Genomic DNA, 15,178 nt, shown 5'->3' with positions numbered 1-15,178 from the left:
CTCCCTACAGCTGTCCGCATAATATGCAGCTCTACTGGGATATGGGCCGGGGACCTCTTGACGTGGCATACCTGATAGGTGAAGGACTTCTGTGCTTGTGGGGTGGGTAGTTTCATCTGCAGTGCAGGCTGGGCCACTAGCGCTGCTGAGGTGGCTGCTACTACTGCTGCTGCTGGTGCTGGTGTTGCTCTGATTGGCTCCTTCTCCACTGGTACTGGAAGCTGTATAGCACACAAGAACATCACCAATCAATTGACCAATTCACATGGCAGCCATCTTGTTTTTGACCACATACTCAGGGTGGGAAGTTCAAAAACCAAGAAAAAAACGGTCAAGAAATGTATCAAACCAAACCAAACCAAAGTTGAGAAACGGTATATAATTCACATGTGACAGGGGTGATAGTGAAAAAAAACCCTGAGCCTGAACTTTTTCCCCTGCTCTAACGACGACGACAAGATACTGCATAGTGACGTAACGTAGGCCTATTTTGACACATTATTCAAACATTTAATAGCCTGTGTATGACCATTATTCAAGCCTGATAGTAGAAGAAAACCCTGAACCTGTAACACTTTCTGAGACAAGAATAACCTAATGGCTAATTATTATCGAGGTTTTTATTTTTGCAAACTCTGTCAAGCCTGAAATCAGGCATGGAGCCTGAATACTATCAGCCCTGCATGTGATCTCACTAGGCCATGACAGCTGGTTCAGAAGAGCTGTTCTGAAGTTCCACTCTAGAAGCTCCAGCACTAGAGGCCTGAATCTAGTTCCAAGCTCTAGTCAAGAACTTATCGTTCTTGAGTCATGTCTACCTGTGGGACAGGTGTCAGGGGCATGACCATCTTGCCATGAATCAATAAGAGTTCCAAGTTCCAAGTTTTAATCTAGAAATGATCGTTCTAGAGTCTCGTGTACTTGTGGGAAGGGCGTCAATAAGAGTTTCAGATCTAGTCTAAAAATCTTATTTCTAAATTCCTGTGCGCCTGTTGGAAGTGCGTTAAGAGTTCTATGTTCCAAGTTGTAGTCTAGAAGTTTTCTAGTCTAGCTAGTCCCTGTGGAAAGGGCGATAAGGGTTCCAAATTCTGCTCTTCAAAGTTCCAGTTCTAGAGTCCTGACTGTGTACCTGTGGGAAGGGCGCGAGGGGCATGAGCAGCTTGCTGGTGTCTTTCTTGGGCGGCCGTCCCTTCTTCCTCTTCTCCACCACCTCGACTCCGTCCATCGTCATCATCATCGTGGCCTCGCTCTTCCTCTTGGGCCCTGCCGAGGGGAACGTCGCCTTGGCTACCACCATCTTCTCCTCGCTGTCGCTGCTCGTATCATCCTTCAGCTTGGCCTCCTTCAAAGTGCTGCTCTCTTTGGCTCTGGAGACACACACACACGCACGCACGTAAAAAGGGTCAATGCATACAATGTTTTCTGTGCAATACCAAGTATCCCTGTTTTTTGACCTGTACATTACACCAACATACAAGCAGAAGAAAAAGAAAATAACAGAATGTACGAGCGTTCCAGGCTATAATGACCCATTGGTACATGGTACTGAAAAATAATTGATAAAAAGTAAACCACACACACGCATACACACACACACACACGCATACACACGCATCCACAAACACCCTTACCTGTCTAGAGAGGACATGCCCATGGGGGTCATCGCCGTGGCAGCCATGCCAGGTGTGACCTTTGACCTCTCTGTGAACCTGGAGTCCAACGCCTTCATGGGCTCCATCTTGGCTGACAGACTGTTCTTCATGCCCATGGCGTTGGCGGATGGGTTGGCACTGCAACATTGGGGAATAAAAAAAATGAGAGAGAAATTAACCAAATTAATTTAAAAGGTGTTCCACTGTTATTCACAACCATGTAGTCAGTGATTGTTGAGGCATTACCAGATTGAGGACTTAACACAGCAAATGATTTTAGGGTTGTACTGTACTGGTTTTGGCATTTGGCAGCTTCTGCCCACTAGGAGTGATACATCCCCAGATACAGAGAATGTCTGGAAGCCTAGGAGAAAGGCAAAACTCAAATAGTGGAATTCCCCTTTAATGTGTCCTGATCGCCTCTGTTCCACTCCTAACTGACCTACATCTTCATCATCATCATGTCAGCTCTCAAATGAAAATCCTGGAATGATCCATTTCCGCTTGCAGGTAATATATCAATTATAATAATACATTGCATTTAAAGCACCTTCCAGCATACCCATGGACACAGTGTGAGGGTAAAAATAATAATAAAAAAATAATAATAATTGCATTATATAGCTGCATTATAATAGCTACTGTAATACCAGAGAATCGTATATGAGAGTGAGATAAAGCAGGTGGGTTCTTTTCCGGTATCCACTTAACGTCGGGTGAACGCCCCTTTAGGAGACCTTCGATTAGGAGACCTTCGGAGTCTTGAGATAGAGAATAAATGGAGTCCCCTTAGCGCTGTAGATGGCGGTAGCGCACGTCTTGTGCAAACACCACGAAAAGAGAAGACGAAGGAGGGACAACGCCCCCTTAGGAGACCAAATTTTGAGCACACGCTTTTGCATTGAGTGGGCGTGTTTCGATTCCTCTTATTATATATCCAACCTCTTTGGTAATACCTACACAATTAGAGGTGGAGCCACTCAGATTTTTTCCCCCTGGGCCCACCCGTTTTATGATTTCTGACACCTATCAGTGCTGGGCTGGCTTACCCGTCCTTGTTGTGACTACTATCAGCGCTGGGCTGGCTTACCCGTCCTTGTTGTGACTACTATCAGCGCTGGGCTGGCTTACCCGTCCTTGTTGTGACTACTATCAGCGCTGGGCTGGCTTACCCGTCCTTGTTGTGACTACTATCAGCGCTGGGCTGGCTTACCCGTCCTTGTTGTCCTCTGAGGCCTTGCCTGGCGAGGTGTCCTGCAGGGGCCGCAGGCCCAGCGAGTTGGAGGCGTTGGACTCGGACGACAGCTGCAGCGTCAGCTGACTGGACATGGAGGAGCCCGGCAGGATGGGCGTGCTATTGAACAGTGCAGGGGAGAAATCCCTGAGGAGGAGGAGGAGGAGGAGAGGAGGAAGAGGAGGAGGAGGGGGGGAAGGATGAGGAGAAGAAGTGGAGGAGGATGAGGAAGAGCAGAGGAGGAGGAGGAAGAGGAGGAGGAGGAGGAGGGGAAGAGGAGGAGGGGAAGGATTAGGGGAAGGAGGAGGAGAAGAAGTGGAGGAGGATGAGGAAGAGCAGAGGAGGAGGAGGAAGAGCAGAGGAGGAGGAGGAAGAGAAGAGGAGGAGGAGGAGGGGGAGGATGAGGAGAAGTGGAGGAGGATGAGGAAGAGCAGAATGATGAGAGGAAGAGGAGGGTGAGAGGAAGAGAAGATGAAGAGGAGGAGGAGGGGGAGGAGGAGGAGAGGAAGAGTAGACATGGAGGGGGTGAAGGAGGAGGATGAGGAAGAAGACATCAAAAGAAGAAGAAGGAGTAGTGGAAAAGTAAGAAGATGAGGAAGATGAAGAAGAGGTGGAAAAATGAAGAGGATGAGAAAGAGGAAGAGGAGGAAGAAGATTATCATGAAGGAGATGAGGAAGAAACACACTTGAAGATATGTTCTACTACGACTTGCATAGGAAGACATTTTGCATGTCCTCTGAGTTCATTGTACAACTACAGTATGGTGATCTGACCCTGTATGTGTGTCTGTGTCTCTGTGTGTGTGTGTGTGTGTGTATGTGTGTATGTGTGTGTGTGTGTGTGTGTGTGTGTGTGTGTGTGTGTGTGTGTGTGTGTGTGTGTGTGTGTGTGTTACCCGGTGTCAAGCTGTGCGATGCAGAGGGGTGTGTGTGTGTGTGTTACCCGGTGTGTAGCTCTGTGTTGCAGGGGTGTGTGTGTGTGTGTGTGTGTGTGTGTGTGTGTGTGTGTGTGTGTGTGTGTGTGTGTGTGTGTGTTACCCGGTGTCGAGCTGTGTGATGCAGAGGGGTGTGTGTGTGTGTTACCCGGTGTGTAGCTCTGTGTTGCAGGGGTGTGTGTGTGTGTGTGTGTGCGCGTGTTACCCGGTGTCGAGCTGTGTGATGCAGAGGGGTGTGTTTGTGTGCGTGTGTGTGTGTTACCCGGTGTCGAGCTGTGCGATGCAGAGGGGTGTGTTTGTGTGTGTGTGTGTGTGTGTGTTACCCGGTGTCGAGCTGTGCGATGCAGAGGGGGGTGATCCTGCGTCGGCCATCTGCTGTCCTGGTCTCCACCTGCTTCTTCAGCAAGTTCTGTCAAAAAAAAAAAGAAGAAAAAAACGCCACGTCACAAAACACTATGGTCAAGTCCAAGTTCAAGGTCCCTCCAGTTTTAATTTTAGTCTTCCTAGCATTTCTTTTTAATCTGCCACGTCATCGCTTCATGCTGCGCCATCGATGCGGCACATATGCCATTTCACTTTAGTATACATGTTCGTTTACACTGCTGCAATGGATGCCAAACACCTGTTGCTACAATAGAACAGCAGGGTCAAGGTCTCAGGTCGGGTTTCCATTTTCAATGTTTAGTACCTTGAAAGTAGGGCTGCACGATTATGGAAAAAAAATCACAATCACGATTATTTTGGTCAAAATCATAATCACGTTCATTGATTTTTTTGCAGATTTTTTTGAAAATGATAGAATGAATTATATACAGGATGAGCAAAATAAAATGAATTGTAATAATTATGTAAAGGCAATAGCATGAAACTTAGGTGGACAGATTTCTGGCCAGAAACAATAGCCTGTCAGTATGTCCTGGCTTCAAGGACGCTTTCAAAGTTAGGTCACTATTGCCACGATTAAATCACGATTAAAACCATGACTTCAATTTCACGATTTGATCACGATTTTCGATTATTTTCGATTAATTGTGCAGCCCTACTCGAAAGTGCCTCATCTGCTGTGCTACGGCTGGCTGACGTCCACACTGAAGTTGTTTTTTTTTTGTTTTTTTTTCAAATCAAAGCCCACAAAATACTGCTCCCTTTAGGGCGCCAGTTGGGCTGCCCCCTTGCAGGAGTGAGGCATAAATGCAATTTCATTGTGTGCACTGTGCTGTGGATGTGCTGTCTCAATAACAATGGCACTTGCCCCAATGGGTATTTTATTTTTCTTTAATGTGTTGCTATGCCTTACACCTTCCCATCTATGGGGGCACTGCTAGCACTGTCTGCGATCCTTCTGCATGACTGGAGTGCTGCCTTACAATGGCATGGGATTTAAAAAAAATTGGCATTTGGGCAACAATTGCAGGGCCCCAGGGCAAAATACTGATAAGACCCCCATACAGCCTGTAGTGGTCATTATAGGGCCCGCCACCACCAATACAGGAAGGCCCAGGGGCAGGGCAAATGCCATGCTTGCCCCCCTATACCTCTGCCCCTGTGTCTTTCTTTCCACCCTCTTCTCTTTCACCGATTCCGTACCTTGCGGATGTCTTCCAGGGACTCCCCGTTGACCACGTTGGTGAGTTTATGCGTCTGGTTCTCGTGGCCCACGTTGGGCATGGCGCCGACCCGCTCGGAGCCCTGCCTGTCGGGCTGGTACTTGAGCATCTCTGGGTTCTCGATGATGGTGGTGGAGAGCTGGGCTTCCACGTTGGTGATGGCCAGGCTCTTGCCATAGATGTTCTGATGAATGGAGTTCTGCAGCAAGATGGACAAAAGAAGTTCATTGATACTTTGTGTGAAGTAAATGAAATTAAAGTAAAATGTTGTAATTTGATTTAAACATGAACACGGAACTAGCAAGTCAGATATGGATTTGATGGTTTAGAGTGGCAAGTGTTGATGTTTGAATTTGATTTGGAATGGTTGGACATTTTTATAAGCATGTGTAACTTGCATCATTTTTACAACTTAGGTCAACCAGAACAACAAATGGATACAATGATAACTATTATCGAATAGTTACTGATTTTGCATATGAAGGCCAATGAAGTGTCAATGTTCAGAGCTCAAACACAGTAGTCAGTCTGAATAAACCAGTGACGAAGGCCACCAGACCAACGCGAGTTTTGTTTGTTACATTTACATTATTTGTAAATTACATTTATGGCCAAATATGCAAGTGTGGCTATTTCATGGCCAGTACAGGTAATAGAATTCACCTCAAATTAAAAAATCTACATTGATATAAATAATTGAATAAATGCATTAAATAAGTTTGGTCACATCAATACATTTTAAAAAGTTCAAAACCTTTAAAGGGAGGACCTCATTAAAAATACCAAAGATGGCGTCTTCTTTGAAAAAAAACTGCTGTCTTTTCCTTCTGAGAGCAGACCAACGCGAGATGCATGTGGGGTGTGTGTGTGTGTGTGTGTGTGTGTGTGTATAGCGGAGTACACACACAAAGCTAGCTTTTCGCTTGCTCGCCTACTCGCCACTCTTTCATGGAACGGTCGCTGAAAGTTCCCACAGCTTTAACTGCCAATGAACAGGCGAAAAGTACCGGACTCTGCATTCCAATTGGTTACTCGCCTCACTCGAAGATAAAATATTTACAGTACTCGCCTACTCGCGAGTCTCGCTGGGACACATTGACATTCTATTGAGTTTATTGGCTGAGCGAGTAACTAGCAGCGACGCGTGTGAACAGCCCTTTAGACTCACTGCATGACAGACAATGCTCTCTGGAGGCCCAGGTAATAGCATAATGTAGAGCAGTGGCTCATCATAAGCATGCCAAAACCCTCCCTGAATATTAAAAAATAAAACAGACTAATGCCCCTCAATTGCAACGGAGCGACCCCCTTTCAGCTGCCCCCTTCTCAACGTCTTCAAAGGGCTCCCTATCGACCCCTGGGGTGATGTAGAGACTCCCCCGTTGAGAAACGCTAATGTAGAGTATTACCTTCTCCTCTTCATTCAGGGGGTCTCCCAGCTCGTCCAGGCTGAAGTCCAGGAAGGCTACAGTGCCGTCCATGGAGCACACCAGGATCCCCATGCCATTCAGTGTCCTAAAAGTAAACCAATTAAAAACAAGACATCATGCGGTTATCCTAAGCTTTACCATGCTTTTCATTTTGGTCATTTTTTAATGAAAAGTGCATATGGCATAACAGCCATTTTGTTTTTGCAATCGCATGGTCAAAAAAATAAAACGTCAACTTTCACTTGTTTTCATAACTGACACAAAGTGTCCCTTTCATTTTAACATCCTAATATAGAAAACAAATCTGGAAGTGTGTGTAGTCAGAGAAAGACACAAAGTAACAAAAATATTAAGAATTAATTTGCCAACTAGTACACGGCAACATTTTGTTGCAAGTTATGCACAAGTATACAGGAGAGGGTCCAGGTTTTGGGAAAGCGTGAGGGACTCGAGGGTGTCCTTACCATGTGATATCCATGATGGACTTGTCAAACAGGTCATGGATCACAACCAAGGGCCGCTTCAGCGATGTCAACTGGAAACCAAAAAAAAGCAAAACACAGGGGTAGGGGGTTTATTTATGTATTCACTTGAGATTGACAATGATGATGCAAACGTAAGCTACCACCTTTCCACAAATCACACGCATACAAAGAGGATACAACACATTGTCTGTAGACAGAATTGGGAGGGAGGTTAAAAAAAAAAACTCTGGGTGCTTCAAAACAACAGTGAGCAAATGAAGGGTTAATTTGCAAATCGATGTATCTCCATTTTTGACTTGCATTTTATTATTGAAAATGACTTTTCATAGGGCCTATCACCTATGTGTGAATTCTTACCATTCAAATATTTTGAGAACATACTTTTTTAACCTATATGAAATGCATTTTGCAATGCAATTCAATGGAATTCCCAATACAAAAGGTCAATTTCCCAACATTCTACAAAATGGAGATACACCGTTTTGCAAATAAACCCTTCAAATGCTCTACCCCAGTAAGTCTGCCACTTTGAGGCCAGGTGGGAATAATATCACACGTATTCTGTTGCGTTCTGCAGATGCTTACCAGACCAACTGACGGTACAACAGCGGTGAAAAAGAATGCATGTTGCCGTCCAGTAGTACATTAGCCTAGAAAGTAGTCTATAGTGGCTATACTGTAGCAACGAGAAAGTGCTATTGTATTCTAATCTAGGCCTATGCAGTCACTCCTGATGAGAGAGACAGAGAGATGGGGAAGGACTGGCAAATGACCCGGGCCAGAATCAAACCCCGCGTAGCAGCCCAGTGCCCTACCGTTAGAGCAGTGTTTCTCAACCTTTTCAGACCGAGGACCACTTTGTCCCCCCCAAAAACTCTTCAGGGACCACCTGTCAACTGAATTGACAGTTTTCACATTACAAGCCCATCCTATTGTGGTGAAAATAATACTTCAGCTATGTTTAGCAATAATGTTACAAATATAGTATACTGCTAGCTTGTCTTGGAAAAGTAGAGATCCCCTCGCGGACCACCTGAGCTCTGTCGCTAACCACAAGTGGTCCCCGGACCACACTTTGAGAATCACTGCGTTAGAGCCACGGCAGGGCCTCATCCTCGGTATCTTCTGTGGTGTTCATCCCTTCCCGATGTATTCACGTTCATAACTTCACATTGTAAGCGTGTGTGTGTGTGTGTGTGTGTGTGTGTGTGTGTGTGTGTGTGTGTGTGTGTGTGTGTGTGTGTGTGTGTGTGTGTGTGTGTGTGTGTGTGTGTGTGTGTGTGTGTGTGTTCCTTACCCAAACAGAGAGGGAGCGGTCCTTGCTTCCTACTGCACAGCAGCAGTAGGGTCCGTTGCCTTTCTGAGAGCTGCCGTTCTTCTGTTTCTTTTTAAAGATCTTGGGGTTGAATTTCTGTAAAACAAAACAACAAAACAGAGTTAAGGTTTACATCAACAGAAAGGGTCATTGAAGTTTTGTTCTTTGAAAAAATGTTTAAGGTTGAGAATTGAAATAAAAAATATGACCCTAACAGACCCATGTTATCAGTGCATCCCTCGTGAAAATAGCTTAGGTTCCGCATACCGTATCGAATCACTGTCAAGCGATATGCAAAACCAAGGTATCTGAGGCTACGTTGAAACTGAAGACACTGCATCACTGCATCCATGGCAAACCATTCCAGGGGAATTTATAACTGGGAGTAAGCATCCGTCAAGTTTAGCAAATTGTGATGGTAGACCAGACATTTTACATTTTCACTACATTTTGCTAACATTGTTTTTTTGTTGCACAGACGCATTTCAGCGCATGTTTATTGCAGACACATTTCAGCGCATTTTCAAAAAAAAAAAATAACAAAGGTGCGGCCTCTTTTTGCACATTTAAACAAATCAGGGGGCAACATGATATGTCTGTGGTCGGGGCTTACTAAAAGGTGAAAATTGTGATTCTGAGGAAATTTTTGTTTTGTTTTTTGTTCAGCACCAGGGATTGCGCCCGGCGCCCACGGATGGATGTAGTGTATGTACTTGTACATAAGATATGAGTCATAAAAGATCCGACTAATGCTAAACCTGATGAAACAAACTTAATCTAGTCTAAATTTAGTCTAATGTGAAAGCAAATATCCCAATGGGGCAATAACGACTCTAATCTACTAATTTAAACCACTGGACTCACCACCACAGTGACGGCCTTGCGGTGGCCGACAAAGTCCATGTTGGTCTTCCAGCCGTCCCTCTCGATGATCTGGGCGGTGGGGCCCGAGTTGTTCATGGCGTGGGCCGACACCAGGTACTGCCCGTCAGGAGACCAGCTCAGACGCAACACGTGAGTGGTCCCGCCACACTGCACACACAGCACAGAAGTAGATATACGTTAGAGTGAGTGAGTGAGTGAAAAAGAGAGCGACAAAGGCATGATGCATTAGAGTGTGTGTGCGTGTGTGTGTGTGTGTGTGTGAGAGAGAGCGAGAGAGAGAGACAAAGAGATGCATTAGTGTGAGCGACAAAGAGAGAGATAGAGAGAGAGCACATATTGCAATACTAGACAGAAAAATTGACAAAAATTGACTTTTTTTCCCCTAAAAATTGACACAGCAAAGCAACCTCCTCCTCACACAACAAAGACAATTGGAAACATTTAACGTTGTGCACAAGAAGCATATGAGTCACGACACATCTAAATTGCTGTACTCCAATGACCTCCATCTAAAATGCACCAAATAATGCTAACAAACACAAGCACGTTCCCTGCTTCAAACAGGGACAAGTGGACTGAAATGAGCCCTTTTACTGAGCGCAGCAAAAATGACATTGACGATAAACACTTGAAAATGTTAAACGCACCGGCCAACAAAGCGATCCTGAATCCCTGCATGAATCATACACACACACACATATGCGCAATACAAACGAACAACTCTTATTTCACTGCATGTTCTATTTTTTAGTATTTCTATGCATGTAACAAATAAAACAAATTGCATCCTGGTATCTCTTATACGAAACCCCACTTACATGCTGCACATACACAGAAAGAGACACAATTACAAGACCAGTGTACGCTACTTGGAACATTACCTCTAGAAAATGTTGAGGGCAACTAAATATCGTATCAATAATCATAAATGTCATATCAATTAAGTATTGTCATCTTTCAACAACACAAGAAGGAACACCACCATGAGGTCACACCCCCTCCTGTAAGATATGCGCTTGTCTTCTATTCAAAACTTTTAACTTAAAACAATTTCCCAATAAATGAGAAGTCATCATCCATCCTGTGAATGGTTCGTCTGACCTGTGTGGTATACGCTTATGCACGTGCACAGAGGGAACAGAAAGACAAACAGACAGACAAACAGACAGACAAACAGACAGACAAACAGACAGACAAACAGACGTCTAACCTCGTTGAAGGGCTTGGTGATATTGGTCTCCAGTTGCCAGTCCATGGTCCTCCAGACTTTAAGGCTGCGGTCGTCTCCCTGCGAGGCGATGTACTTCCCCACCGGGTCCCACGTCAGCCCCTTCACCAGGCTCGTGTGACCCTTCAGGGACGTGACCATCTCTGAGGAAGAGAAGAAGAAAAGAGAAGAGAATAGAAGAGAAGTTAAGATATATATTTAAGATATGCTGCTGGACACCTTGATTCCCTTTCTGAACTCTTCTCTACTATGACTGTGTGAAACTTTGCTGTATATAAAAAAAATAAAAAAAATTAAAAACACCAGAGGGACAAATAGTGGGAACCCTTCATTCATTGTACAAATAAAATTTAATAGCTAATCTCATCCATTCCCTCTCACAAGCCCCCACACTCCAGGAAGGGGCAGAAGAGGGCGAATAAGACAGGTTTAAGACATTTCTGGGGAGATTAATCTGAATGTCTCTGACAAATCAGTATAATACACATTCCATGTATAATACACATTCCATGTATTATCCCATGAAACAATAAAACACGGACAAACATTGCCGTGAACTCACCGGGAAATTTGCGTGCATTCCAGATAACAATGGTGTTATCCACACTGCACGTAGCCAGCCACACATCATGCGGGGACCAGGCCACATCCATGACGTCTGGAAAAAGAAATATTCATTTCTGTTTAATTACAGCTTAGTGGCCAAAGACTGAATTGAACAGTCTTATTACAATTATTAATACAACAATTATTATGGCCCAAGAACCTCTTTGGGCTTATGATATTGACCCGTGTCAGTAATGCACTGTGACATAACATTGGCTACTTCATGCCAACATTGTAATGAAATGCATGTAGATGAATACAGTAACCCCTGTACTCGGTTAATCTCAAACTGTAAAACCTCTGCCTTGGATAGCCACTTCATGAATGTTCAGAGAAAGAATCACTTTGGATTTGGGGTATATCGTTCACAAATTCATCGGACACCTGCAAACAACTCATATATTTTCTGTTTTTGTTTTTATTAGCGCATTAAGACTAACGTTTCAAAAAGTTAGTCTTAATGCATTTTTAAAAAAAAAACAAAAAAACAAAAACAAAACAGACATCCATGTGGCACCAGATGTTTCTCCCTTTTTAATTTATAAAAAAGGCTGCTCTGGTTGCACCAGATTTTTACTTTAGATGCATGGGGTACCATTTTCTTTTGCTCAACAACTCCCATCATCTGTTTGCAGAAGTCGTAATAGTAGTAGTAGTAAAACAGGCTCACCTCCTGTATGGTTCCTCAGAATGGTCACGCATCTCCACTGCTCCACGTTAGCCAGTTTACTGCTCGATCCAAAGACAGTACTGGGACCGATGAACCTGTTCACACAAATCAGAAGTACCGTAGTAATTATTCAGCCGTTCATTTAAAACACGTGTGAATGAAGAAAAATTGTTGTACAATAATGTGATGTGATGTGATGGTGTGTGTGTGTGTGTGTGTACTTACGCTGCCCGCTTCCAAACCATAACTAGTTTGTCATCTCCACCTGAGGCGAGGTAGAGGCCATTGTTCGACCAGCGGACACAATTCACGCACGCTGCGGGCAAAAACAACAACCATTACTTTCTGAATCTTGTTATTATAAATCTCTCTCTCTCTCACACACACTCACACACACACACACACACACACACACACACACACACACACACTCACACTCACACATCCTTGTGTACAGACTGCAACGGTGCACAGAAAAAACATGATCAAGGATTCATGGACACACACAGAGATATTGGGAAATGTAGAACAGGTAATGAAGTGACTGTTCGTCAACCTATTCAGTGAATCGGTTGGGGATAAAGTGCAGAGAACGTGACCAGATGGAGGTGGAATCGGTTCAAGAGTAGAAGAGATGAGAGGATGGGTTGCTACTACTTGGTGCAGTTGTGGTTGGTGGGGTTTGACAGGTATGTAATGGGATGTGGGATGCACTCAGACCTAGATGATTGTCCATCTGACAGAGCAGCTTGGGAATGTTCTCATTCTTCTCGTCCTCCTCTCGTAGCACTGGTGCCATGTTCCAAATAACCACCTTGCCCGAGTCTTCCCCTGACAAATAAGAACAGAAGGACTGCCTATTAGTCTATGTCCAGTATAATTATAGCAACATAAGGAACCGCAAATACAACCAAGACTATGCCTATATTAAATTTCCATATAAAAACTACACTTGCAATGAAGCAATGTACAATGTATGCAATGTCTTTACCTTGGCCGCCTGTAGCAAACTTGGTTCCATCTGGATGGATATCGACTGAAAATATTGGCTTTCCTAAAAATAAGAAATAACAATTGTACAGTAGACATTCAGTATCTCATGTCAAATGTTGACATCAGCCTACTCCCATTAGACTTTGACATGGCCGTTTCCAGAGCATGCACACAAGAATAGATACCGGTATGTAAACAAAGCACTGACTTACAGTTGTAGTCAACTACACAGTTCTGCATGTTTCTGCATGGAATGTGTCAAAAGCATGCCGATTCTCACAGCTAATTAAATGTTACCGGTGACTGTGAATATGCATCAAAGTTATACCAACATGAATCAACCTGTAATGCTAATGATGAGCACGTAAAGGAAGCTTTAGCATTAGCTTTGTTTCCTTGACAGGCAGAACCGGCGAAATCAATGGGCACATATCACATGTGAAGCGTCAATTCCCAAATTATACCAAAACAATAGCCAACGGATCACATTTGTATCAGTACATTTTGACGTTACCGAAGCTATGTGATAGAAACGAGATGAAACAGTTGCACACAGACATGCCGCCACTCGATTCAGTTGCCTTTGCAACTTCCAAAATGGGTCCCGTTGACTGTTGGGGCAATTTCCAGGCATGCAATCAAATTTCCCAAAAAATAAGAGGCAAATGCCGGGTGCAGCCGAGTATGAGCACGAAGAACAACGCACAGGTGATTACAGAAACCTGCATCCTCTCTGATGGGAAGCCCAGAGTCATCTTGGCTCGGCTATGCCTGCCCCAAAAACAACAAAAGCACAACTTGAACCTCGGATTCCAGCACAACCTCGATTGAAATACTCACCATTGTGACTGACCCAACTTGGCTTCAACAGCTTCATTTCAAGCCAATCGCTTGAAAACACTCTCGTTCACAAGTCGATTCGGTGTAAACCGAAGCTCTTCCCTGTGCCCTTTTGGGGTTTGAAGTCTCGTCCGTTACTTTATTCTTCAGTGAAACTCCATTTCTCACCCTCTTCGCGCATCTCTAGGTCAGTAGCCGCAGCAGCAGCAGCAGCAGCACAGGAAGTATCCGCTCTTTCCCAGTTCCTCCTCACACATGCCCGACAGTAGTTCAGGTCCGCATCCAGTTTATTCTTTGATTCTTTTCACTGAGTTACGTTTGAAATTATATGTCATTTTAATCAGAGAAGTGACGGTGGACAAGGTACAGAAACAATACATTGTGCATAGAATAATAATTTAATGTTGGCAGAAATTACATGGCACAATGTAGAGAATTTGCCGCCAAGACGTGCAAGCTGTCATTAAGAGATATATTTAACTGATTCCACGTCAGTAAGACTCTGTCAAATAAACAGGAGGTGTGTAAAGTAGCACGGTTTGATTTTATGTCAACAGAGGCTATATCAAGATAATTTGCGGCAATAAAAGAACAAAAGTATTGTTTTGATATCACCGGAAGTGTGTCACATATTTTGACACTGACATGCATGCACCGGAAAACGCGACACAGTTTAAAACCTGTGGGCGCCCACCCCTTTGTCCGTTTCATCACGCGTATTTTGTCGTGACATATTTCAATTTCCCACTATTGGCCACATGTGATCTTAGTGAGCACGTAAAGATTATCCTCGTCACACGTTTGATACTTGAATATATTTCACAGTATCACAAATAGGCAAATCGGTCTATGTGTTGTTGGTGATCCACCTACTCTACAAGCCCTGGCTCTTTCTTTAAATGTCAGAAAGGCCCACCCCACAATCATAATTAATGCCCGGGTTTATACTTATTTATACTCTATTTAATTGTGTTCGATTTTTGACAAGCAATGTTTTGATCCTTAATTAAATTGTATCACAGCTGCATTGGAAACATTAGATTAGCCTCCATGTTATGTTTCCATTTCAATACAGGTACAACCCCATAGAGGTAGAAAATACAACCACTTGAAGCCACCCACATGGAGGTCCAGCTTCAAGGGTGTCTGTTGGCCAGGGCCCAGGGAGAGGACTCGGAGGGGCAATAATTTGGTCTACATTTTATAACAGGGGTGGGGAGGGGAACCTTTTTCATTCAAAGATTCAATATGCGACCTTGCCTCCACCACTTGTGCTTGTCTCCTCGTACCAGGAAGTA

The 15,178-nt window shown here is 44.1% G+C and overlaps 1 protein-coding gene across 1 annotated transcript in view; it reads right to left on the bottom strand.

The window, feature by feature from the left end:
- LOC134445911 (protein HIRA) overlaps window positions 1-14,136 on the bottom strand; it is a 31,737-nt gene extending 17,601 nt beyond the window's left edge. Inside the window, exons 1-17 of the mRNA XM_063195067.1 lie at window positions 13,881-14,136; window positions 13,039-13,101; window positions 12,768-12,878; window positions 12,273-12,363; window positions 12,048-12,142; window positions 11,334-11,429; window positions 10,754-10,914; window positions 9,523-9,690; window positions 8,641-8,754; window positions 7,323-7,393; window positions 6,838-6,943; window positions 5,409-5,627; window positions 4,145-4,230; window positions 2,866-3,033; window positions 1,632-1,790; window positions 1,130-1,367; window positions 72-221 (exon numbers count right to left, since the gene is read on the bottom strand). Coding sequence (XP_063051137.1) covers window positions 72-221; window positions 1,130-1,367; window positions 1,632-1,790; window positions 2,866-3,033; window positions 4,145-4,230; window positions 5,409-5,627; window positions 6,838-6,943; window positions 7,323-7,393; window positions 8,641-8,754; window positions 9,523-9,690; window positions 10,754-10,914; window positions 11,334-11,429; window positions 12,048-12,142; window positions 12,273-12,363; window positions 12,768-12,878; window positions 13,039-13,101; window positions 13,881-13,917 — 2,133 coding nt within the window. The 5' untranslated portion in view covers window positions 13,918-14,136. The remainder of the gene's footprint in view (window positions 1-71; window positions 222-1,129; window positions 1,368-1,631; window positions 1,791-2,865; window positions 3,034-4,144; window positions 4,231-5,408; window positions 5,628-6,837; window positions 6,944-7,322; window positions 7,394-8,640; window positions 8,755-9,522; window positions 9,691-10,753; window positions 10,915-11,333; window positions 11,430-12,047; window positions 12,143-12,272; window positions 12,364-12,767; window positions 12,879-13,038; window positions 13,102-13,880) is intronic.
- Between the last annotated feature and the right edge of the window lie 1,042 nt (window positions 14,137-15,178).

The sequence above is a fragment of the Engraulis encrasicolus genome, chromosome 3 (assembly GCF_034702125.1).
Source record: "Engraulis encrasicolus isolate BLACKSEA-1 chromosome 3, IST_EnEncr_1.0, whole genome shotgun sequence".
NCBI lineage: Eukaryota > Metazoa > Chordata > Actinopteri > Clupeiformes > Engraulidae > Engraulis > Engraulis encrasicolus.
This window is presented reverse-complemented; position numbering and strand designations above follow the sequence as displayed.